Source organism: Toxorhynchites rutilus, chromosome 2 (assembly GCF_029784135.1).
Source record: "Toxorhynchites rutilus septentrionalis strain SRP chromosome 2, ASM2978413v1, whole genome shotgun sequence".
Classification (NCBI taxonomy): domain Eukaryota; kingdom Metazoa; phylum Arthropoda; class Insecta; order Diptera; family Culicidae; genus Toxorhynchites; species Toxorhynchites rutilus.
Window position 1 is genome coordinate 195,457,932 of NC_073745.1, and position 25,446 is coordinate 195,483,377.

The 25,446-nt window shown below is 38.8% G+C and overlaps 1 protein-coding gene across 1 annotated transcript; it reads left to right on the top strand.

The window, feature by feature from the left end:
- Positions 1-132: 132 nt before the first annotated feature.
- LOC129770666 (uncharacterized) lies at positions 133-21,205 on the top strand. Its single transcript, XM_055773628.1, has 7 exons — positions 133-249; positions 18,683-18,772; positions 18,847-18,957; positions 19,015-19,132; positions 19,197-19,342; positions 19,403-19,551; positions 19,618-21,205. The coding sequence occupies exons 1-7, from the start codon at positions 160-162 to the stop codon at positions 21,002-21,004; spliced, it is 2,091 nt and encodes a 696-aa protein (XP_055629603.1). The 5' UTR covers positions 133-159; the 3' UTR covers positions 21,005-21,205.
- The last annotated feature ends 4,241 nt before the right edge of the window (positions 21,206-25,446 follow it).

Below are 25,446 nucleotides of genomic sequence, written 5' to 3' on the forward strand. Positions count from 1 at the left end.
GCGTATATTTCATAATGTCACGAACGTCACGCAGCAGAAATTGCTCTCTCCACTGCCTGGCATCATAATGTGCAAATCGATATCATTTGTCGGTCTCAAGTGAAGTAAGAAACTAGTGCTTGGTGGATTACTTTTCGGAAAAGTAATTGTTGTAACGGAATGAACTTCAAGATACTATCTATTTTTCTGATGGTGAATTATGCCGTTTCGATTGAACCGGTCGATTCCCTTATTGTGCGGAATGCGAAGGTGAGTATTTTGTTTTCCAATGATGCATTGACGCACAAAAAGAGTACTGTACAATTGAACTTTCGTGAGAAAATACTAAGTTAACGTTGTCGAGAAATCAACAAATGTGTATGTTAAAATGTGTTAGATTTAGTTCAAATATGTTCCGTTTCGTTAGATTTTATTAATATAAACCCTTTCTTATGGAAACTGTCGTGTTGTGTAGTCTAGCGTTGTCCTGATGGAACACATTTCTTCCATTGATATACAGGGTCTTTCAGATGAAACGCTCACGCAAAAAAATCGAACAGCGCCTTATTTTTTTTTCGCTCCGTCGATGGTAACATTGCATGCCCCACTTTAGGACGATTATATTCGGCTACTCGTTCAGTCTGCTCGGATGGTTTTTAATGACAAGATGTATAATTAACAAGAACGTATATTTTTAGTGAAATCGTATTACTCGAGCAACCGAAGCCTTAATAAAACTTTGTCATCTTATGGTAAGAATTTCAACATTTCTCTGCGTCGATTACTACCTCTGGCGGTACGTGAAGGACCGTTGCAATGTTAAAAAGGCCACAAAATTTGGAGGAACTTAAAGAGGAAATAAATCGGATTTTGAATAGCTTCGATGTCGTGATGTTAGAGTTGTGCATGAAGAATTTTGTTCACCGTTTAAAACTCGTTATCGAAAAAGGGGTGGTCACATCGAAAATGTCCTAAAATAAGCTTTATTTCTGGTTTTAAAAATAAAAATCGGGTAGAAAACATTCTAATCTACAATTGTTATGTATCGGCTGTATTATTTCGTGAGGCTTACTGACCAATTCAATACTTTGATTGATCAATTGAACACTGTTCACAAAATAATTCTTGAATTTTTCCGCTATCATTTGTTCTGAATGTTCTTCTGAACCTTCGAAAGTTTTGGACCGCGATAAACTATTCTTAGTGTTAAGTAAATTTTTCAATATTTTCCATAACTCCTTACTGTTATTCTGATGTTGATCGATTTTCCTCTGAATATATTCACATCTAGTCTTTTTCAAGGCTTGTGAATACATGTTCCTCGCGGAGGTGCACCTATACCAATAATTCTCTAAATTACTTCTACGAAACTTCACGTACTGTTTATCTCTTTTACGTTTGAGACGTGAGAGTGATAAAGAGTACCAGCTGTTCGTATTTTTCAAATCGATTTGTTTTTCAATAACTAAGCAATGTTAATGTACACACTTTCAATAAATTAGTGAGAACAGCTGCCTTCAAATCCAAATTGTCAGTTATTGCAAAAGAATCGAGATTACTCGCGACTAGATGAGACAGTGCTTCTTTTGAATATTTGTTCCAGCACTTGATTTTAACATTATTTTCTTCACGTTCACTCTGTTCATTCTCAATATAAACGAAAATTGTCTCATGTTCCTTAATTTTAAATTTGGTCTCTATCAAAGAATGAACTGTGTTAAAATTAGTGAAAATTTGATCTATCAAAGTTCTACTGTGTCTAGTAATTCTAGGTTCATCGGAAACAGTCTGTTTCAAGAAAATCAGAGAGTTGTTTCAGTTGTTTCGAGTTCTGCACGTTGAGCCAATCAATGTTGAAATCACCAGCAGTAATATTTAATTTGCTACTATCGAGGAAATTTTCCCACCAGTTTTCCAAAATTTCAAAAAATCGCAGGTCACTAGAACTGGTGAATGATATAAAATTCCAAAATTTCCCATCTGCAAACCCCTTTCAACTGAAATTGCCAAGAACCAATTATTTTCAACAGATTCGTTTATCCGAAAATTGAATTTAATCGATTCTTTTGCGTAAATAGCAACTCCTCCAGTATGTCTGGAGTGTGATAGGCAAAAAGCAACTTTGTAACCCGGGATATTATATTGATGAATTCTCTTCAACAATATGAGTTTCTGAGAGAAAGACTAACCGTGGACGGAAGTTTTCTACGACATGTCGCATTGCAACGTAATTCGTAGAAAGTCCAGCTATATTGAAGTATATTAATTCTAGCTTCCTGTCACATTTTCTTTTCTTGAGTTGCTATTTAGTAGGAAAAATGTTGCTTTTATTTTATCTGCCGTTGGCTTAGTAATCATTCGTTTATATTGATTAAATTATTGATTGAATGAAACAATTTCCGAATTCCATTGAATTAAACATATTAGCTTTATAAGTAAAAAATTTGAACAAATACCATGGGTAGGGGGAAATCAAGGTAAAACCGACACCCTAAGGATTTCCACATATTTCCGAGACCTCCCTTGTTTCTCCAAATCGTTACAGAACTTTCTTCAAATGTACATGAACCATTCTACAGTATCTGTTGATCAATTTTTGAGTGGAACTCGAATTTTGATAAAAAAAAACAAAAATTGATGTTTTTAGGTGACATAAATGGGAGTGCGGTTGAGATCGACACTCTGTCGGGTAAAACCGACACCTTTAAATAAACGAATGAAAACATGTTACAATAATTTCAAACCATTAAGAGGGTATCTATATATTATGTGGACACTTTAAGTGAAGAGTGGGGAAATAGTTGCAAATTGTATGTGATTGGATTGTTCAACTTCAAATGATGAAAAAGCAAACAAATTCATGTAATTTAACTGCAAGAAAAAGATGTTCTGCTTCTGGTCCAGAGTACACACGAGATTTTTGATCCCAGCGTAGATGAGCATCCACGTGAGATGTGCCGATGGGCGATGAACGAAGGGATACCATGAGTTCTGTCAGACCTTTTTGTTGGCATGCCCGATTCAACGTTGGTTTTGGCTGTTTTATCAGTCCAGTTCTGTCGTTTTTTCTTCCAAATATATACACGAGGCATCTTCAAAAGTAAGAACGCATTTTTCCTGTCAGTGAAACACAAACCGGGCGTCGGTATTACCCTTACTGAAGGTGTTGGTGTTACCCCGAATGGAATCGAAATTTCAAAACAATGGTTTCGAGCATCGACAAGCAACAAAACCACCTACCGTCTCACAAAATGCACTGAACAATGATCTAAGATAAATTAAGCTCAATAAAGTTCCGACTAAAACACTTAAATTCCTCTGGCTAAATTTTACACGGACTTACTCCTGTTTGCTAACCGGTTCTGTATTGTTGTTTGTTTTGACAGCAAAGCGACTTCCGTAGCTGCAGGGTGACTAGAAACAAAAGAAATGACAAGTGTGTACAGGGGACATCGGAAAATTTTCAAAAAATTGCTTCTAACTGAAGAAAACAGGAGTGTCGGTTTAGTATCTAAATTATGGTTTTCCCAGGCTCCTCAGTTTAGAAGTACGTGTTAGGGAAACATATTCCGGTCTGCACAAAAACAAGCGAGTACAAAAGTACTCGCCATTCGCTTGTATTTGCAAAGCGGATTTTCCCAGACACCTTGGTTTTGTAGCACGTGTTAAGGAAACATATTTCGGCGTGAACAAAAGCTCCACCAACTTGCATGTATTTGCAATGTCGATTTCCTCAGGCTCCTTGGTTTTGAAGTCTGTGTTGGGGAAGGCGTAAATCGGGCCAATCAAAACTTGGCAGTTAGGGCGTTTAGATAACGCTTGAAATTTTACAGTTATTCAATTGTTTATCTCATGAAAAATAACATTTTATGCATTGTGATAGATGAGTAGAAACATATCCTATCAATTGATGCAAACATCTTTCCAACCTATTGAGAAATGTTCGAGTAATAAGCATTCGAAATCTTTCATTTTTTACTGCATGTTTTGTATTTAGGTTTACATTTTATTCCTCATATTTTCCGATTAGACGTAGCCCCACGTCAAAAACGAGAGAGCGGAAAAGCATAAACGAAACTTCCTGGCTTCCGTTAGAATAATTTACCGTTTTACCGTCCATCCTAACTTCCCAATCGAGATTTATAAAGTCGTAGTCTTATTTCTAAATAGAATACAGTACTCGTACGGTAAGTGCGCCGGGAAATCAACCCAATTTTGGAGCTAACTGAGCTGCAAATGCAAAACTGCAAATTGAATAAAACGTCTATTATTAATAGATAAAAGGGATACAGTCCAGTTAACGCACGTCCATTTAAACATAAGTCCAGTTAACGAATGAGTCTTGTACGCTTAAATTTTGAATTCAGGAAAATTAATTGTAATCGTCCGAAACCCGGCTTTCTCCACGAATTGATCGCTCTTCCCGCGTGAGATTCATATTATACACTTGGTTGATGATAACGTGCTATTGGGGATCAAAAAATGTCACTAATTGACCTTCGACCTTCTACTTATTGGCCGTTGCTTCTCACCTCTACTTTGTCAGCATGTATTATACTCCGGGAGCTCCGGTACATCGCAAACAGTTTACTGACATGTGCTCACTCCTTCGTGAGTCACGATTGATCTAGGAACTGTCGCGGAATCGCTTTAGGAGAACAGTACAACGGCAAACGTTCATCTTTGATGTATAACTTGCGTGACATTCTTCCAAAAATGGAAGTAAAAGTGACGAACCTGTTAAATGTGTTGAAAGTCACTATAATAGGGAAAAAAATTGAAGAAATGGCGACATTTTTTGTAAAAAAGTTGCGTTTTGTCTCAAAAATCGAGACAAAAACATTCACGAAATTTTTATTTTTATCAAACGGTTTTATTTAGCTTGCCCTGTAATCTGTTTGTATGTTTGTAAGTTTGCAACAAGTTTGTCTGTAGCGCTGACCCACATCAATAGAAATTTGACCCCCTTCCTGTTGACCGATTGATCTGAAATTTGGAACACACCTTTATCTTTGTAGTCATTATAAAACTGCGTATTTCATTATCTTGAAATTCAAGATGGCGGCCGCTACAAAATGGCGGATCACATATTTTCTCAAAACCTCGTCAATATGGGTTTTCCAAAACCCCATCAATATGGGTATCAAATTGAATAATGTACTAAAAGCTAGAAAATAATTAGGCAAGTAGCAGTTAGCAGTTATCGCACCTCCCCTTCATTAGTCTAGGGCATTGATAAGACTAAAATAAAAGCGTGGGGCACGTTGGATTTCCATTATTCATCCACAATTAGCGACTTCATCATATGTCCCACGATTTTATTTTAGTCTTATCAATGCCCTAGACTAATGAAGGGGAGGTGTGATAACTGCTATCTGCTACTTGCCTAATTATTTTCAAGCTTTTAGTACATTATTATGTTTAATCACAATTAAACCGTTTAACTTAAAAAGTTTTTTTTACTTATTTTATTCAAAATAACAAAAAAAAACAACGTACGATACCAAGAAATCTAGTGGAGAGTCCGGGAAAAACTATTTCATAAAAATCGGATGAACCATTCCGGGGATCGAAGTCCCACCAGTTTGCAAAACTTTGCTTCTAGAAAAACGCTATTTAAATTTTGGATCCACGTTCCTTAGGCAAAGACTTAGGTCCACTAATTGACTTGTAGCTTTGGAACGGAGCATCGGATAAACCTGGGACAAAACATATAGTAGATATTTCAGAGTACTTTTTAGGCCAGAATTTTTGAAGTTTCTATGTTGTACTATCCCCTTAAGGGGGGACCCCTGTCTGTAAGGTCGAAAAATAATGAATTTTCGTGGATTTTTTCGGATGTTATGAATAAAGTGAAGCGTTCGAGTGTTTTGTTTATTGTTATTTTTACAATTGCAATTTTATTGTAATTATATGTTTGAAGATGTATTTTCCATTTTTTAAGTGTATGAATAATGATTATTACGCTGTTGATGCGTAGATGTTATCTGAAAATTTGTACCTTGATGGTAGTATCAGTTTCGAAGCAACGGGGTGTCGCAGAACGTTTTCCAATAAATATTTGAAACTTTAGGACAATACCTAAAGCGTTACAATTTTGACATATTTTCGAATTTTCAAAAACCCCTAGTTTTTTTAAACTCGAAAAATTGTCTAAATGGCTGCCATTTATGATAAAAATGAGTTGTTTTTCATGAAAAATCTGAGTTTCTAAACTCATGAAAAATCGAAAAACGGCTTTAGATAATTCATTTTTACATGCTGATAAAAATTTCAGCCAAATTTGTCGAGTAGATCCTGAGATATCGATACCACCAGCTGAAAAAACATGGTTTCGAGAAAAACGCGTATAAACATTCGAACAGCAATACTATATCCCTTAAGGTGATCTCATACTTTTTACTGTAGCTTTCCAAGTAAATCCAATATCGAAAAATCCTTTTAGGACAACATTTCTGAGGACATAAGTTTTCAAAAATGCAAGAAAAAACGATGTTTTCGACCTTTCAAACCGGGGTCACTCCATAATGCTCTTCGATCTATCGGACGGAACCTATTCCAGGCAGTGTTTGCCGATTAAACATTTTTCTGAATAATTCGCTTTCGTTTGCTCAAATGTGATCTTGCAGACACAACGACACAATAACAATGAGGCAGACAATTGCGGGCCAACGGTGGTACGCGCCGGCGGGAACGTGTTAACCCTTATAAGGCCGTGGCAACTGTATTGCCACCCACGAAACATACTTTTTTCGCTGCACTTGGAATATTATTTTAATATTTTATTTAACCAAAAACTTCTAAAGATATCTGGCAATACTCCATTTTTGACGTAGAACTACGTCTTTTATTAAGGGTACCAAATCAAAAAACAGGTCACGTTTCTATGAAATAAAGTTCACTTTAATAACAATTTTTGCTACGATCGGATTTTAACGATTTGCATGCCAATCGAATCGGAAATTTTCTAAGAGATGTTTGATATGCTATATATTACTATCCCATAGTCTGTATATTGTTTAAATTGAAGAAAATTGGAAGCATGCCCATTTACCCATACATTTGTTCTGTCTATTTGTGTGCTATCCCGAACAGAGCTGTCAATAACGAGCAAATTATCGACAAGCAACGAAGGGGAAACCGTTAGATTTAAAGTCTCCGTGAACAAAGGAAAAGGAGAAGAACGAAGGGGAATATTTGCCTAGAGTATGAACAGTGGATCTCGCTGAGGCAAACGTTCATATTTCGTGAGGACGCCGACTGGACAACAGCGTTGCTGGACGAGCTGGACGATGAGGGATATCAAGCGCCTTCCTCAAAGCTATTGGGGTGGAGGAGTAATATGAGGAAAGAGTAGAGTTTTCCAAGAACCTTTTTGAAGACTAGAGACGAATGAACTAAAGAAGTTTAAAGTCTCTTTAATTCAGCATGAAAAGGAAAGGCAAACGTTCAGTATCGTTCTAGATACGAAGCAATGAACATCACTTGTTCTTCCTTGTTTTGCGCCATCACATGTCTTCGTTTCGAACTGAGCTGTGGACGCGACCAAATTACTCACTCGCTGATGGCATTACAATCATTGCATCAAACTGACGCCATTGCATTAATGTTTTGAGCTACACAATTGTGTGGGGAATTATCAAGCTAGGCTATCGTCGGCTCACCAAGAGAATAATTTCTAGAATTCTGCCTGTGATTTGGTTTCGCATGGCGGTAGCAAAACTCTTTCCACCAAGGATAACAGCTAAGCTAATCTAGATAGGCAATATTAAAAGAAAGGGCTTCTGTTGATAAGAGCGTGTAAATTCGTTGAAAATGCAAAAAGGTGAAAATTTTTTCATTGTAAACATACTATTGAGGATATATTGTGTTAGATCATGCAGTTTTCTCAATAAAATAAATGGTGTATTTCATGAAAAATTCAATTTTTTTTCGTAAGACAATATAAAAAACATTTTTTCTCGCTGCACTATTGTTTTGATTTATGCATAATCAAAGGCGCAATAAAGTGAGTTTACAAGGCAATGTGTATGTGTTATTCATCATGTAAGCATTGTGTTCTCTGAAGTTGGAGTCGATTCAGTTACCTAGTTTTCACGGCTTTATAAAGGGTTAATGTCCTATTCCTACTATCCTATCCTACGGCTTAGGTCGGGCGAGTACGGCGGATGCACTAATACCTAACACCCCCTAGTTCCTGCGCCTTCGTTACTGTCTCTCGCGCTCTATTCGGGGCGCAATATCGTGCAGCAAAGGTACAAGATTCCTAGTAGCTGAGACATAGGATCTGTCTAACTTCTTGACCACTATGCTAAACTCCTTATATTGGTGCCGATCGACTGTCTCGCGTGTATCCAATAACTCCGATAGGTCAATCTATGACGATTCCAAAATACGCTTCAATAAGATTCCAATTTCATGACTAGTAAGAACAGCAATAGGGGATGGAATTAGTCTCAATTTATTCTTTTCGTTTGATCTGGTACCCTGTTTTAACTAATTGCAACTAGATTTCACCTCAGATTAATGAAGACTTCTGGGATACTCATTCCCAGGTAGGGGAAGTGGGGTCAAATTGGTCACTGGAGGCAAAGTAGTCACCTGCTTGTTTGGTAGTATAACTATCGACTATAGCTGCCTTATCGACAGTCACCTTAAGTTCGATGAGTTTCATCACTTTTGAGTCACCCTGTACTTCAGTAGAGCTGTCGCATACCAAAATATAAATTAAAACAGATGCCGCTTCTCGATAACTATTCGGCCGTAGATCTGTGCACATCGTATCTGAGGCATTTCTCGTGAAATTTCTGATCTGATATCTTGGACAAATCATCAGTCTGATTAGCCAGGATAGGTTGACAGATATTTAGTTTAATCTCAACGGTTAATTCGCATAGAAATTTCTTTTGATGTTTGGGTGCAAAGTGGTTAGGGGTGAATAACGATTTAAAATGTTCTGTTTACTAAAGCTGATATACCTTATCAATTTGTGCTCTTGAAAAAAGGGACCCCTTTTGTGGCTTCAACCTTGGAAAAACATGCCACACCAACTAAACCAAGACGCATTATGCGAAACGTTATGTTTTTCATACTATATATTTGAATGCATGAGAAAATTTAAATTACTACTCTAGGTGAATAAGCCTTTCACATTTCATAACTGTACCTACTATTTCAATAAACAAATTTGGATCAGAAAAACGCATAAATCTATCACATATGTGTGTACGTGTTTTTTTTTTGGCAAGGAGATGGATATCTTCATAGACTCCCAGTCACCATGTTGACTGGGTAGTGTGAGATTTTTACTCATTAAAACCACCTCCTTGTACTGCATGCCTGATCCCCCGGGACCAACATTTGGTATTACTTCGGGAGGGGGCTGTGCTCTTTCACACATCTCTCTAGATTTGCTATGCTGAATCTTTGCTCGTCCCTCCATCTTCGTTGGAGCGTCGTCAACATTTTTGTAATTGCACGATTCACTGTATTCCACGTGCTTTCGCTTCCGCACATCTTTTGGACGATGTTCTGAGCATTTAAGTCTGAGCTGCTAGCGAGGAACATTTCTTCTCTTTCAATAGCAAAACGGGGGCAGTCGAAAACCACGTGCTGTCTCCTCTATGGTGTTACACTCTGGGCAAAGCGGTGAACTTGCATGGCCGAATCTGTGCAAGTACCGTCTGAAACAACCATGACCAGTTAGGAATTGCGTCAGATGGAAGCTCACTTCTCCGTGTTTTCTTTCTACCCAGTTAGTGATGTCGTCTTCGACCAGAGTGATATCGATCAGGATCATTCCGGCTATCACGCAAACCGTATCTGCAAATATAGTTCTGTAAGCGTTCGCTACTCTTATCGCCATTATTCGGTATGTTCTAGTCAGCAGCATGTGATTTTGTTGACATTCAAGCGCTGCTGCCCAAGCTGGACCACCATATCGGAGTATTGATGTTGCTACACTGGCCAGGAAGCGTCTTCTAGCTTTATCGGTCAACCAGTTTCAGTTATCTGGAGGTACTTGATACGGCTCTGCTATGATCGCCACATCACATTTGGTTTCTGATGCGGCTTGCCATAGCAACTGTTGTGTCGTGTCGCAGTGATTTAGGTTTATCTGCGTTACCTCCATTCATTTATTGCAGCCCACGCCCTGTTAAAGACCGGACATCTCGAGCATCCTGTAGCGTGATCGGATTCTTCTTCTGTCGTGCAGAGCATGCATCTTGAAGGCTTAGTACAAGTTGTGTGAGGGACACAACATCTTATACAAAGGCCCGATCCATCTGGTCCTTTGCAGTATTTAGCTTGGTGGCCAAAATCCATGCATTTGAAGCACCTCAATACTTTCCGAATAGCTCTCAGGGAGCATACAGTCCATCCCACTTTCATTTTGCCAATTTCCAGCAACTTGGTAGCTTTATGGTTGCTGTTTGAGCAACTTCAAATGCCTTCCTCAGCCGAATTGTTGGGGAGACTTCTCCCAGCTCGAACTGTTTATTTAGGGCTCCTCTCAACTCGGCTTCTGTAGTGGTCTCATCCAGGTTTCTGCATTCGACCTCTATTTCTTGGGACAGAGCTCTAACTTTCCCTGTTTCTCCCAACGATTTCTCAAAAAGCTCCTTAAAGACCGCGCTTCTAATCGTTGGGTCCTTTTTCAGTTCGAAAAGCATTTCACCTTTTTGGGTGCGCCTCACTCTGGCCTCGTTTTCTCCGAGATTTTTCAGAGACGGATCTAGTTTTACCTTCCGAAGAATCTCAGCATAGGTCGCAGTGCCCGCTGCAGCCACAATCAGATCATCTGGCTTTGACCTCTCCTGCCTAGGCTTGGGTTTGTCCTTCTTCTTCTATTATTTTCTTCCTTTCAACTTTTTGCCACTCAATTATCTCTGTTTTTTTTTTATTCTTTTCTTCGTTGGCCACCTCGCTACCATCTTTTTGTTTTTTGGCAGCTCTTCTGCCGTTCTACGCATAGTTGTCCCATGTTCCAAAATCAGCAACTGAGAAAAACGCAATCAAAGTTTTCTAGCACATTTGTCTACCAAAAGCTTTAAGCATTTCAATTTAGCAATGAAATGTGATGAGATCCCCTCACTGATTCAATCAAGCTTGATTACGGGTTTAAAAATTCATGGTGGGTCTGTTATGCCAAGAATATCAATATTGAACAATTGAACTTGATGTTGTTTTTTGATATACTGGGAACAAACAATATTTTTTTTGTGTTTTTCCGAAAGATTATACATAGAAACACCGTTTTATGAAGATATGAGTGATCTGCAACACCTTCGCAGAATATAAATCTTATTGTTATTAGGCATTCGCTAACAAGGTATACACGTGTTCTGTTAAACTTTTTCTTATTTGTTTGAGAATTAGTTCATTCTTCCAAACTTCTTCAGCCCTGCTGAAAGTCTGACATGAAATTCTTGCACTTGAACCGTGTAACATCCGTTCATATTGGCCTAAAGCGATGACTCTGCCATCACTAAAATAAAGCTGAGCCGCAGACAATAAAATCTGCCAAATGTCAATTGACAGGGTCATTGTAAGCTCTGCGCCAGCTCATCTGGGGGACCCCGCGTCCTTAACAATGGACTGATTTGAGCAAAGGAGAGGTCGCGTCCATGAATGGGGCAACTACCGTCGCTCAAAAGGATAGGGCATAATTGTGCTCGGCCTGTCGACATTGTTCCCTTTTGTCCGTTTTATGTGGTCTTTCTTTCTGTTCGTGACCGTCTCCGGAAGTAGAAGTGCGCGTCGTGTAAAGTAAATGTTTTAATTTAAATATGTAGATAAGTGTAGTTTTCAGTAATGTTAAGTGTTGTTTGTTTATTAGGTTTCGTATTACGTCCACGTCGTTGATAATTGTGGACGTCGTTAGAGTTTAAAAAGTATAAAAAGAAAAGGTAATGAGAAAAATGATTCGAATGGGGACGCCACGGTGGTTAACTTCTGCTGGTCAGGTCCGACCAGTGGGCCTTTTCTTTATTATCTACAGTCGAGGACGCAGAAGATCGAAGAGGACACGACAGGAAGAGGCCCTACGGAAGGGACTATCAGTACCGTTCCAGTTAAGAACCGAAGGCCATCTGATTAGGGAACAGAATTTTCCTCCAACGCACGCCGAAAACCATCAGACCGCAAGTACCGTGTGCTTTAAACCCCCCCGAAATATATAGAAATCACTACCATTACCTTCAGTGTCATTCCCTTTTAACAAACAGCCCTGAACATACATTCTTTGACGTTATTCCGGGCTCATAAAGGTAGCCGTCACCCCTCGTCCGTAGTCGGTTGTAGAGAAGGTTTCACCACAGGAGCCTTGGGAACGGTAGCAAGAGAGGCTCCCCACGAGTGACGCGAGTGGCTTTATTTAGGGTAGATAAACGGGAAAGGGTAAACTCCTGGGAAATTGTGGGTTGTGTGGTTCTTCTTGAGTCTGAATCAGCAGTTTGCAACGACCCTGAGTAATCGCGAGCAGAACCAATTACAACCGATTCATTCGATTTGGACCTACAAAAAATACATGGTGGGATAGTTATGAATAGAATATCAACATGGGACAACTGAGCTTGATGTTGTTTTTGAGAACTGGGAACCGGGATCAAACTATATGTTTTTTGTGTTTTTCCGTAAGATTATGCATAAAAACAACGTTTTATGAAAAAAGTGAAAACCGTCAAAAAGTAACATGGGACAACTATGCGTAGAACGGCAGTCTCCTCTCTTCAAGAGTTTGTCTTCTCCTTTTGGTAGTTAATGGGGTCGAGTCGCCCATTGGTTTCAGGACCGCTTCTTTCGACTCACTCTGCGTAGCTTCTTTCAGTGCATTCTCCGCCATTTCAGCTCTCGTTCTCCAGGATTGCTGTTCACGTTCAGCGGCTGCAAGCGCCGATTTGATCTTGATCGTCTGGGTCCTTATGACTGCGTGAACGTTACTGCGAGGCTTAATGTACTCGTAAAGTTCCTCCGATGACCTCTTGGCTTCACCAAGCTTAGATCTGCCGTATTGCAGAATAGGCTGCTCTGTGATGTAATTGTCACTGCTGGGTGTTGGTGCTGGTGATTGACTCGGCGGCGGTGATCTCATCACCTATCCCCTTCTGGTAAAGATGCCTACCTCTTCGATTTCGCTCCCGACTTTGCCGCTCCCACTTTGCCGCCATTAGGTGGCTATTTTATCTCCAGGCCAAAAAATGTTAGACTTTCAACTTTTTTCTAATGATGGAAAATGTACTATTTTATGTTTTATAGTAAAAGCCTTTTGCTCTCTTGAACAACAATAAGTTGAGCTACAATATTCTTCGAAAAACGGAAATTGGAGCGATATGTGGACGCTGGACCTATTCCTTAGGGTGACCAATATGCCCCTACTTCCCCTATCTATAAAATGTGCAAAGATTCAAAACATTCGGAGTTTTAGGAAGTAGTATAATTTCTTGTAGTTTTTTTTCGGACTATACGTCGACTCAAGGAGACTTAAAGCAAAACTTCCCCTAAAAGTTGTTGTTCAAATAGTCATTCTACGAATCAATTGTATTATATGTTGTACAAAGTTCGCACCTCATCGGAGCGTTGAACTTATACTCATCTTAAGGTGAAGGTGGAAGCTAGCCACAAATGGCTGCCACAATGGCGCTCATTTCTTTCATCTCCCTCCCTCACCCCTCACCCGAAAATCAATAATTTTGCGAAACAGTGTGAAGAAAATTATCGTTTTCGCACACTTCCTATCAAGCAATATCAACCAAACTCTAATCGATTACTCACAAGATATTATATTTTCATCTGCTGTCGCACTGTATGGTGAAAAACGTCGGAAAACTCGAGTTAGTGCTCTGAAAGTTAAATTTTCATTTTTCAATCTTCAGCAATGGTTTTGTTTGTATTGGTGAAAGCATCGTTATTTTTTCGACACTGATGCCAGACAACATCATCGAAACAGCTATAAAAACCACTCAATAAAAGTTATTCCTGAGTCATCGCGTTTCATGTCATGAAAATCAATAGAATAAAATTGTGTTGATATCAATACAATTATTATTTTTTCGTTTAATGGGTCTATAATGTAAGATTTTGCAAATTTACCATTGGGTAAGAAAATTGTATTGCAGGGCTCGGAACACTGCCACGGCTGCCTATACTTTCAAAAACAGTAAACGGAAAAGTATTACATTCAATCAAAATGCCTCGGCCAACGAAGAGAAGGCTCTCCGACGTGAATATGTGAAAACAATGCGATCAACGAAGGAAAATATTAAGGAACTAGCTGACCCGGCAAACGTTGTTTTGCCATAAACATTATTTGGTGAAAAATATACGTTTGCTGTTTTCAGTATGGACGGCTAAATTTATAACTGCTAGAACCCGTTCATAAATTGAAAACCAAAGATACGCCAAACAACTTTATTGGAGGTGATGTACCGATGAATTTGGTAGCGCATTATTCCGTCGTTGTCATTTCATCGAGCAGAATTCACATGGGTATTCTGAATTTGAAACACAGCCATATTGTTTCATTTGTTCACGGACTTGCAATTGTATTTATTGCTCTTCATCGATTTGCAGAACTCAACATTAGTATGAGCATTGAATGTTTTGCTCAGCTGAGGCGAGTATGGTACTACCCAACGATTGTGAATGTGCTGCGTTGTTAATATTTGTGCATGGTTGTCCGCCATTATCAGTACCTCTTCGTTGATATATTGGACATCCACCTACGCTTGCGTTCGTGTCGTTGGGAAAATGCTTTGTACATTTTTCATCAAGGCGATAAAAGTTTTAGATCAAGATCGGGCCATGAATCATGTTTGTGGTAACAGTATCGTACAGTCACTCATAATCCATCATTAGTAGACTCGAAAATAATGTTAAATTGTTAAAAATTGAATGTAAATTATTACTCGATATTGTTTACACACTATAGGGTCATAGTTCTGATGCAAACTTAACTATTTATCTATAAATCTCCTTGCATTTCTGCGACAATTTTCGTTCAAGATTTTTCCCCATTTGCAGAGAATGTGTTATTCTATTAGATAGAACTCATATTAGAGCATATTTTCGTTTTTTTTCGGTAGGATCTATTTTCATTGTAATTGTGGTTTTAAAATCGTGTTTATTTCACCCGGAATATCTCTTCCTTTTTCGCACGGAACACGAAACACGAAGCTCAATGATATCTATATCGAATTGCGTTTCAAGCTTGCTATATTTGTACAGCCCGATTATATAATATGGCGATCGGGTTGATGTTGTAACTGGTCATCGAAGGCTTCATTTTTTGTTTGAACAAACATGATGGTAATAGCAAAGGCAGGGTCGGCGTTGCTCATGATAGCGTCTCGCAAGTGAATGTATTTTTCCTCACTGTTTATTCTGTCGTAGGAATCGCAGTCGTTCACTTTCTACCTCTCTACCGTTCGCAAGTAATTCTACGATCAGACGGCGAACGTAGGGAACTTTAGGAACGTTAGTATCATTGAAGAAGAAGATGTATGCCAACGACGAACTCCAGATTATTATTTCTTCTTCGAATCACGATTACTACCAGAATTCCAGCAAAGTCTTCAACAACATGCGCATCTACACACATGTTGTCCAGTTGTTTTATCAGAATTGATGATTGGTATGATATGAAGAATTTAAATAATTGATTGTGCTCATTCAAAAAGGCTTCCAGTTCGCCGACAATGCACCTGGTTTTAGCCGAACTGATGTTACTGGAGCATGTGTGGATGATAGTTCGATGAAGCGGACGTTGCCATCTGTCATTGAACAACGTGAATATATATTTGTTCTGTTTGGAAAATCGCTATTAAAAATATGTGATGGCAGTGAAAATTTAAGGTTACATGCATTTTGATAACAAATTTAGGAAGAAAAAATACAAAAAAATAAGAAAAAACTTTTTTTTTCTACATAGGGTCACCCTATTCGATATTAAACATACGGTAATCGGTATCCTAGCGGTATCATATATAGTTTACGAACTATTCTCATCCTTACCAAGTTTGTTGAGCATAATTTCATAAAAATCAGTCGAGCCGTTTTGAAGGGGTTCGACCACGAACATCGTGACACGAGATTTTTATATATAAAGATATGCATTGCCAATTTTTTCGAATTTTTCTAATCATCTCAAATATTTTCCAAAGTACTCTATCATTCTAAATTGGGTGAAGATAAACTCACAAAATATATGGACGACGTAGATCTGATCAGCCGCTCTCCCGTGATGATGAGTTATACGTACGTGGGAAAAACTCTTTTTTATATATAAAGATTATGAACATCGAGTTACTATGCGGAAGAACTTGTTAATACAAAAAGAGCCCCAATTCGCATGTGTTATAGTTTGCTCATGTTACGCTCGCGTGTAATCAGAATTTTACTTCATATGCAAATGCACCTTCTATATATATTTATATTTGCAATTGTTCATCGGAACATATCGTTCATACATTTTACTTTTGTATTGAATTGTTTTTTTTTTCAAATGTATTCGAAAACTCGTGTCAATGAAGCGCCACACAGTCTGATAAGTGAATTGATCTATTTACGTGTGCTTTGCTCTTCTCTCACAAACACTATTACCCCATTTTTACACGTGGGTTTACCTATACTACTACAATGGCTGACTTCCACCTTCACCTTAACATGCAGAGAAAAGTTGATGGGTCTGGGCCTAGGGGCAGGGTCGAGATCTTGACATAGGACAGTGATTATGTGCAGTAATTGCATTTGAATTAAATTTTTCATTGTTCAAAATCTGTAATTTTTTTCTCTTTTGATACATCAAATGGAAGCCCTGAAAAAAAACCGTTTCCTGTATGTACTTGTATCCTTTAAACGGGTTAGATGGGATAACGTGATAGAATCCGGATCCATATTCTGTTCATAAATGTACATAAAAATACAATTAAAGCCATTACTACCAGTTTCTTCGGTTTATTCAATTATACAGAAGAAGACAAAGAGTCATCATTTATCATTTTTAAAACACAAGTCTAAATAGTTAAGATCTACATAAATATAATCCTTAGTCAAATAACTCCATGACTTCAGAAATATATTATAGATAAAAATAGCATTTTCTCCTTCGTTGTCACGTTGTCCGAAACATTGTTTGTACGTGGTTGTAATAACTTTATAGCCAGGTGATGTATATTTAGTATCCTATGGCCATGAGTGTTCTTTTGGAAAATTCGTGTAGCTGTTGTAGTAGATTGATCTCATTGGGTGCGGAAATCGCTTTGCTGTTAAAAAAAAACAACAAAACATAACCGGTTAGCAAACAGGAGACAGTCCATGTAAAATTTCGCTCGGTGAACTTAAGTGTTTCAGTCGGAAAATTTCGGAAAATTCGATTCTCTTATGAGTTTAATTTATCGTAGATCATTGTTCAGTATAGTTTTCGAGACGGTAGGTGGTGTTGTTGCTGATCAATGCTCGAAAAGATTGTTTTGAAAATTCGAGTCCATTCGGGGTAACACCGACACCTTCAGTCAAGGTAAAACCGACACCTGGTTTTTGTTTCACAAACAGGAAAAATGTGTTCTTACTTTTTGTAGACGCCTCGTGTTTATATTCGAATAACAAAACGGCTGAGCAGAACTGATAAAACAGCCAAAACCAATGTTGAATCGAGCATGACACCAAAAAAGCCTGACAGAGCTCATGGTATCCCTTCGTTCAACGTTCATCGGCACATTCCACGTGGACGTTCACCTAAGCTGGGATCATAAAGTGACCACATAGTATATAGATAACCTCTTAATAATTTAAAATTATTGTAACAAGTTTTCATTCTTTTCTTCAAAGGTATCGATCTCACCCGCATTCCCATTTATTTCATCTGAAAACATTAATTTTTATATTCTATCAAAATTCGAGTTCTACTCAAAACATGATCAACAGATACTGTAGAATCGTTCATAAACAGTTGAAGAGAGGTTCTGTAACGATTTGAAGTCGAAGACACATGGTAGATCTTGGGAATATGTGGAGATTCTTAGAGTGTCGGTTTTAACCTTTTTTCCCCTATAGGGAGCATAATATTAAAATCGCGACTACTCAAGCTATCATAATCTGATATGCGTGATACACTTTCGATCTTCCGAATCATCAGCCAGCTGAATTAATCAATTGCATTTTTTACATAACCAAACAAAATGCTCGATATTATGACATCCTGGATCACAATTACATAAATTGTTAGTAGCAAGACCTACACGATAAAAACGTGAAATGAGCACAAATTGACTGGGCAACTCAAAATACAATAACTGATCAATGTCTACTTTCGGCAAATGGAGAATAATTCATTATATGCATCAACTCACATTATGAGCTAACGTCTGCATTTAGGCAAAATATTTCTCGTTGCGTCGAGAAGGAAAGCGAGTGGTTAGTGCAACGAAAGAAAACATACCCATTCGAATCGTCAAATTTTTCTCACTATATTCACTGTTCATGTTTTAAGCATAAAAATGCTGGATAAACTTCCTGTCTAATGATATATAACACAACATATGTCGCAATAACGATTTTGAGTAATATGCGTTTGAAAACTCTCAACGAATCGTTACATTTTTCGTAGAGTGAAATCCCTCCCCCCCCCATTTTTGAAATCAAAGACATAATCCTATGTCAATATAACAAACGGACTTATTCATTGAATTTCTACACAACATTCTAGCGTTCGTGCTCAAAAATAGAATATTACGATAGGTTGAGACAAAGATGTCGAGACTTTCCAGGCGGAGGATATCTCGTGATTGTAGACCACGTGAGTACACAGCATTCTAGCCAGTAAAATGTTTAATCCCGCTGAATTTAATGTATTATTACGTTCATTAACAGTCTGCGAAATGTGCCAACGGAGACCGAGGACTGCATAAATTCAATCGAAACGATTTCTACTACGTATGTCACCCGGAAGGTGTGATGATTGGGATGTGCCCTACTGATATGGTATCATGATTGTTGTGGCTTTTGATTGGGTTATTTAAAGCAACTGTGTTTCTACAGGTTTTCAGCGAAATTGAGAAGAAGTGCGTTCAAAAGAATGAAAACTCGACACCTACGATACGAATCTACGATGAGTCGAAGGATTGTGGTGTGGTGATTCCAAACTGCAACAGTGCTGGTGCGTTGGTCAGATTGACATTTGTTAGGACCAGATAAATAATATTCGATTTTCTTATATCCAGGAATTTTCTCCGTCCCCTCCAATTGCTCCTACTACTACGACTGTCAACAGTTCAACTATGATTATCATCAGTATGTATATAAGTGTCCTCACCAGACGATGTTTCATCCGGATTTGCATCGCTGTACAACAATGACTCGATGCTATGTAGACATATAAGGATTTACCATAAAGATAACTTCAGTAACATGTTCTTTTTTTTTGTAGCCCGATCATTATGACATTTTCGATCGATTTGACTATGATTACTTTCCTCGATGTGTTCTACCAGGTCAGTTTCGGACATCAAAGGACTGCAGTCTGTACTATAGGTGCATACCAAATATGGATGGATCGTTTTTCCAAATTAGATATGAGTAAGGAGGATTCAGAAATGTTTTTAAAAAAAAATGCAACTATTGCGATACTCTTTGTTATTTTAGGTGCCCCCCAACAATGTTTTATGACAGAGAAACGGAGCGTTGTGAAATGAGACAATCTGATAAATGTGAATACATAATTTGGGATGATATCATAAACGACTATGCTTCGAAACATAACATGTCGAACAACATCGACCATCTTCAGAACACGACTGTAATCAGCACCATAAACACGACGATAGCTACCAGTTCCCCGCCAACTCGAGTGATAGAGACAACTGAACAAGCGACGATGACTGACGAGTCTATTGCCACACTATCCACACCAATCAACATAAACCAAATATCGAGTGAAACGAATGTTCAGGATGATACAAGTTCTACTATTCAGTACAGCGATTTAACGATATTCACCGATCTGTATCAAACTAATGAAACCACCGACGAAAATAGGTTTGATTTGAGTCGCGTTGCGTCTACTAGCGCAGTAACAACACAATCCGAAGACATTACCCTTGTATCTACACTGGAGACAGATCCAAGCACAACGAATACAGCACTTCCCGCTTTACAAACCACGGATGAACAGACATTTCTTGCAGAAAGCTCGCAATCCTTCACAGACACTGTATCGACGGTAGCTCCCGAAAGTTCGACCGAAACAACGGAAGACAACGTTGAAGAACCCACTCGAATGCCATCTACTTTTCTAACCAACCAAACCCAATTAACCACTTCAAAACCACCTATGCAAACGACAGTCGTCGCTAGCAGCTCTACAACACTTTCTGATTCTGATGGCTACGAGCACTTCACATGGGATGATGAACATTGGTCCAGACGGCCTCACAGTCGGACCACAGCAGAGCCTAGGGTCCAATACCACCCGGAACAGCAATCATTCGAAGAAACTGATTCCGATTATTGGGATGACGGGAAGGAGCACAAATTCCCGGGAACTGTAATATATTCGACTATCGATGTGACTACTGATGCAGAAGTTAGTACACCGAATGTAACGACCTCGAGTCCTGGTGAATCAACACGGCAGACCACAAATTCCGGGATAAGCACGACAGAGCGCAAGGGAGTCTGTCCAACCGAATTATCCACGACCGATTGCGATACTTCTTCTGATCCCGAACTTCCAACAGATGATAAGCGAACACCGGGTCATACATTCCCCCTCGATTCGGATGAACTCACTAGTCCCAACAAGGAAGAACCAGTTGTATGCTTCAATAATGATGCCGGTGGACTAACGTGTGATGGCATACGGGGTAAACGTGGAGGAAGTTTCGTAATTCCCGGGTACATAATACGCTATCGTCAGAGAAAAAACGAAGGACTAGCGTCGAAGCCAGGTTTAGATGCAAAAATCAACCTACGGCTGAGCTACCCCACCTCGTACTTAATTGAAGCTATCGCGAGGCAGCGAAGTTCTTGAGAAAAGAAAAGCTTGTAATTCATTGTAACGAATATTTATTGTTGCTAGCGGTAAAATAATAATAATATAGTTATGTTAAAGCAATAATAACTCATGTAATCTAGCTCAAACTGCTGCTCTTCTGAGATTTTTGTCCAACTTTAGCAGAAATAGGAGCTGGCAATTCTACACCGGCCTTTTCATAGATCTTAGGAATGGAGCTAGAGGGTATTACTGTCAAAATTTTATCAAACAAGAGTGCGTGTATATTAATAAAACAATTATTTAAAAAATCTCTTCTTGAAGTTCAAATATCATAAAATACAGATAAGCTTCTGGTAGACCGAATCCGAATTGCCGGTTTTTCGCCATTTTTTACTTTTTCTTTTAATTGACATTAGATTCTGTAGATTGTTCATCTCGCCCACTTTGTTCGCAGCAAAACTCCAGTTGATAACTAAGGCATTAAACTGCTTCTCGCTTCCAATGGATGTTGGGTCTTCTCCAGCTTCCGCTTCTGATATTGGAAAAGATATACCGTTTTTATTTTGTTGATATTCAGTAAATTTGGTTTTAAAATAAAGTGTTCGAAATATGAGTCGAAACGGTACAATGATTGTTTGCTTTTAATCTTTTGCTCTAACCTTGCAAATACGAGAAATGGGAATGATTGGACTGGATTGTAGAAAAAAAAACAACAAAAGACATCATCATGAGCAGTGTTGCCACACGTACAAATTCATCTGGAAAGGTACAGATTTTTCCATTTTTTTCCATTATTTTATTTTATTAGATTCTGTACGGTACAGAGTACAGACTCTCGTCAAAAAGTACAGATTAGTACAGATTTTTTCCGCGTGGGAAATTTCTTACTATTTTGAGATCAAAACATTTGATTAAACATCATGACGGCAACTCGAAAATTTTAATAAATGATAGTATGAAATTTAGATTAAGAAAAACTACGTATAAGCATCAACAAACACACGAATGACTTGCAAATTTAAATGTAATATTTGTAGTAAATAAATGAGTATTGTTTTCATGCTAATAGAATAGCATGCACTTTTCTCTACAACGAATATTTTCGATGGTACAGATTTTTGGTACAAATTTATGGAATAAAAAGTACAGATGAGAAAGATTTTGAACTATTCTGGTACAGATTTAAATGTGGCAATACTGATCATGACCATGTCGAGAATCTGGTCTTAATTATGGTGCGGTTTTCCGAATTGCGCAGACTGATTGGATGATTCTGCAAAGCTTCAGAAAACGATGTTTTCGTTTGGACGCCATTTTGATAACTGAGGAGCAAATGTCGAAATCAAAAAAGAGGCATCATTCAGCACGCACACACCTACAAAATGACGGAATTAAAAAACCCGAGCAAGATCTCTCTTACACCACAAACTTATACATTGATACGAGCAGGATTTATACGAAAAAGCAATAATCGATGGAAAATTATATGATTTTCGCGATACGAAACATTTTCCGTTTCGCGCACATCCAATATTGGATACGAAAATATTCTACTGATGGGGAAGAATAATCTTCAGATGCTTTCCTGCTAATTGCACTTAATTGGAAAATCACAAAACCAAATAAATTTGATTGCAGTATTATATGAATAGAAAAAAATAAAACAAACTCTTTCGTTTGAATGTAATTTTCAATTCCTAGGGGAACTGGCAGATTAATTCTCAACAACGATGACATCTTTCCGAATTCTTCTCGATGCTGGATAACCACCAAACTAAAAGAGTTGCGCGCGTGTATGTGTGTGTGGCGGCTGCTTCGATGCCTCAAGGCGAACCAAGTTTCGATGCTGGTACTTTCTTGGTCGCCTTTTCATGTGGAATCCTGATGGATTCCCTTCTGGCCTAAGGTGCACAAACAGGCTCTTGGTGACACCGTTCATCAGCGTTTTCATGGAGTTAGCTTCAGTAGAACAGCGACAACATGCTCCAATCGCTGTTCAATTATAACTGAGTGGATTTCCGAGCGGCGCTTGCAGACTGCGTCAAATTTAGGACGAAAGTATTTTTCAGGCGTTGATACAGAGGAACTTGTATCAGAGGTGGAAGTATTCAAAACGCAGATGAAGGACCTGTTCCCTGACCTGAACTCTTCGACGCTTTTAGGCATCTTGAACATTATTCTAAGTTATCCTCTCGAAGTACATAGATTATCCTAACATCGAGACGGTGCTACGAATTTCCCTGGCGCTTCCAATTGCAGTGGCATCGTGCGAACGCAATTTCAGCAAGCATTAATTGATTAGAAATTATCTGCGTTCTAAAATTAACTAAGACCGATTTAATGGCTTGGCAATTCTTTCAACCAAAAAAGAATAGCTAGCAGACCTTGATTTAGATACAATCAGTTGTGGATCATTTTGCTTCATCAAATGCACGCAAGGCAAAGATTTGACTAAAGATTAAGCGAAGCTGGTAATTATGTTTCTAGCCTTCTAAATACGAATAAATTGTCCAAAGTGAACATTTGTATGAGTGAGTAGTTTCCTCAAAATATTACAATCTCAAAACCAGTGAGAAAATCGAAAAAAGAATTATTTTTTGGGGCACCATTATCATAGTTTGCCGGTGGCATAGTCTACCCTCACTACGCCACTGTCCTCAAGCATTTAACACGTAGACGAATTAAGTGGTTATCATACCATTTCGTTCAGTTGGTTAGTGGGTATTAAGGGGGTAGTACACTATCTATCTATATATATTAGGCTGTCAAAAAAGTCCTGCGGTATTTTTTTTGAATTTTCATTTGTTCATAAAATTAGTTACAATCATCTGTTTTAAGTCAAATATGCGCCGTTTTGTTCGATGACTTGTTCCCAACGAGATGCCAACTTCATAATACCCCTGTTATAGAAGCTCGCTTCCTTATTGGCAAAAAACTCGGATAGCCAATTTTCACAGGCCTCTTTTGTGGCTAACTTCTGACTACCTAGCTCGTTCACCATGGACAAAAACAGGTGGTAGTCACTTGGTGCAAGGTCCGGACTATACGGCGGATGCAAAAGAACCTCCCATCCGAGCTCCCGGAGCTTCACCAAAGAAGTGTGTGGCCTGGCGTTGTCCTGATGGAAGACAATGCGGCCTCTGTTTATCAAAGATGGCCTCTTCTTCATGAGTGCTACCTTCAAGCGGTCCAGTTGTTGGCAGTACAGGTCCGAATTGAGCGTTTGGCCATAGGGAAGCAGCTCATAATAGATTATTCCTTGACAATCCCACCAAACACACAGCAGAACCTTCCTGGCCGTTAATGAGGGCTTGGCCACCGTCTGAGCCGCTTCAGCGGGCTTCGACCACGACCGTTTGCGCTTCACGTTGTCGTAAGTGATCCACTTTTCATCGCCAGTCACCATCCGCTTCAGAAACGGGTCGATTTTGTTGCGATTCAGCAGCGATTCACATGCGTCGATACGGTCAAAGATGTTTTTTTGCGTCAACGTGTGTGGCACCCATACATCGAGCTTCTTTGTGAATCCAAGCTTCTTCAAATGGTTAATAACGGTTTGATGACTTATCCCCAGCTCTTGGCCGATGCTACGGCTGCTACTATGCCGGTCTTTTTCGGCTAATTCAGGCCTTCCGGATCGTGGCGCATCTTCGACGACCTCTACACCAGAACGAAAACGTTGAAACCATCGTTGTGCGGTGGAAATGGAAACTGTATCGGGTCCATAAACTGCACAAATTTTATTGGCAGCTTGAGATGCATTTTTGCCTTTGTCATAGTAGTACTGTAAAATATGTCGGATTTTCTCTTTATTTTGCTCCATATTTGCGACACTATAACTCACGAACGACTTAACCAAACAAAACACTGTCAAGGACTATATTATAACTATAGTATGACTCGATACAATGAATACAACTAGAACTACGCGCTTACAACGACACCTCGCGGAAATACCGCAGGACTTTTTTGACAGCCTAATATAAAAATGGATTTCAGTCTGTCTGTCTGATTATTATGGACTCGAAAACTATTGAGCCGATCGACATGAAAATTGGTATGTAGGGGTTTTTGGGGCCGGGGAAGGTTTTCGTGATAGTTTGAGACTCCTCTCCCCTCTCTGAGGGGGGCTGCCAAACAAATGAAACACAAATTTCTGCATTACTCGAGAATTAATCAAGCAAATGGAGCCAAATTAGGCATATGGAGGTTTTAGGGTGCAGTGAATGTTTCTATGTTGGTTTACACTCCAACCCCCTCTCTAAGGGGGGCTGTCATACAAATGAAACGCAAATTTGTGCATTACTCGGGAATTAATCAAGCAAATGAAACCAAATTTGACATGTGGAGGTTTTAGGGTGCAATAAATGTTTCTATGGTGGTTAGACACTCCTCCCCCCTCTGTAAGGGGGGGCTGCCATACAAATGAAACACAAATTTCTGCATAACTCGAGAATTATTCAAGAAAATGAAACCAA

Bases quoted from the DNA above. Each gene is read 5' to 3' on its own strand.
- LOC129770666 (XM_055773628.1), top strand. From the start codon at position 160: ATGAACTTCAAGATACTATCTATTTTTCTGATGGTGAATTATGCCGTT. The intron at 250-18,682 runs GTGAGTATTTTG...ACAACATTCTAG, and splicing joins TTATTGTGCGGAATGCGAAG to CGTTCGTGCTCAAAAATAGA. The intron at 18,773-18,846 runs GTGAGTACACAG...GTTCATTAACAG, and splicing joins ATCTCGTGATTGTAGACCAC to TCTGCGAAATGTGCCAACGG.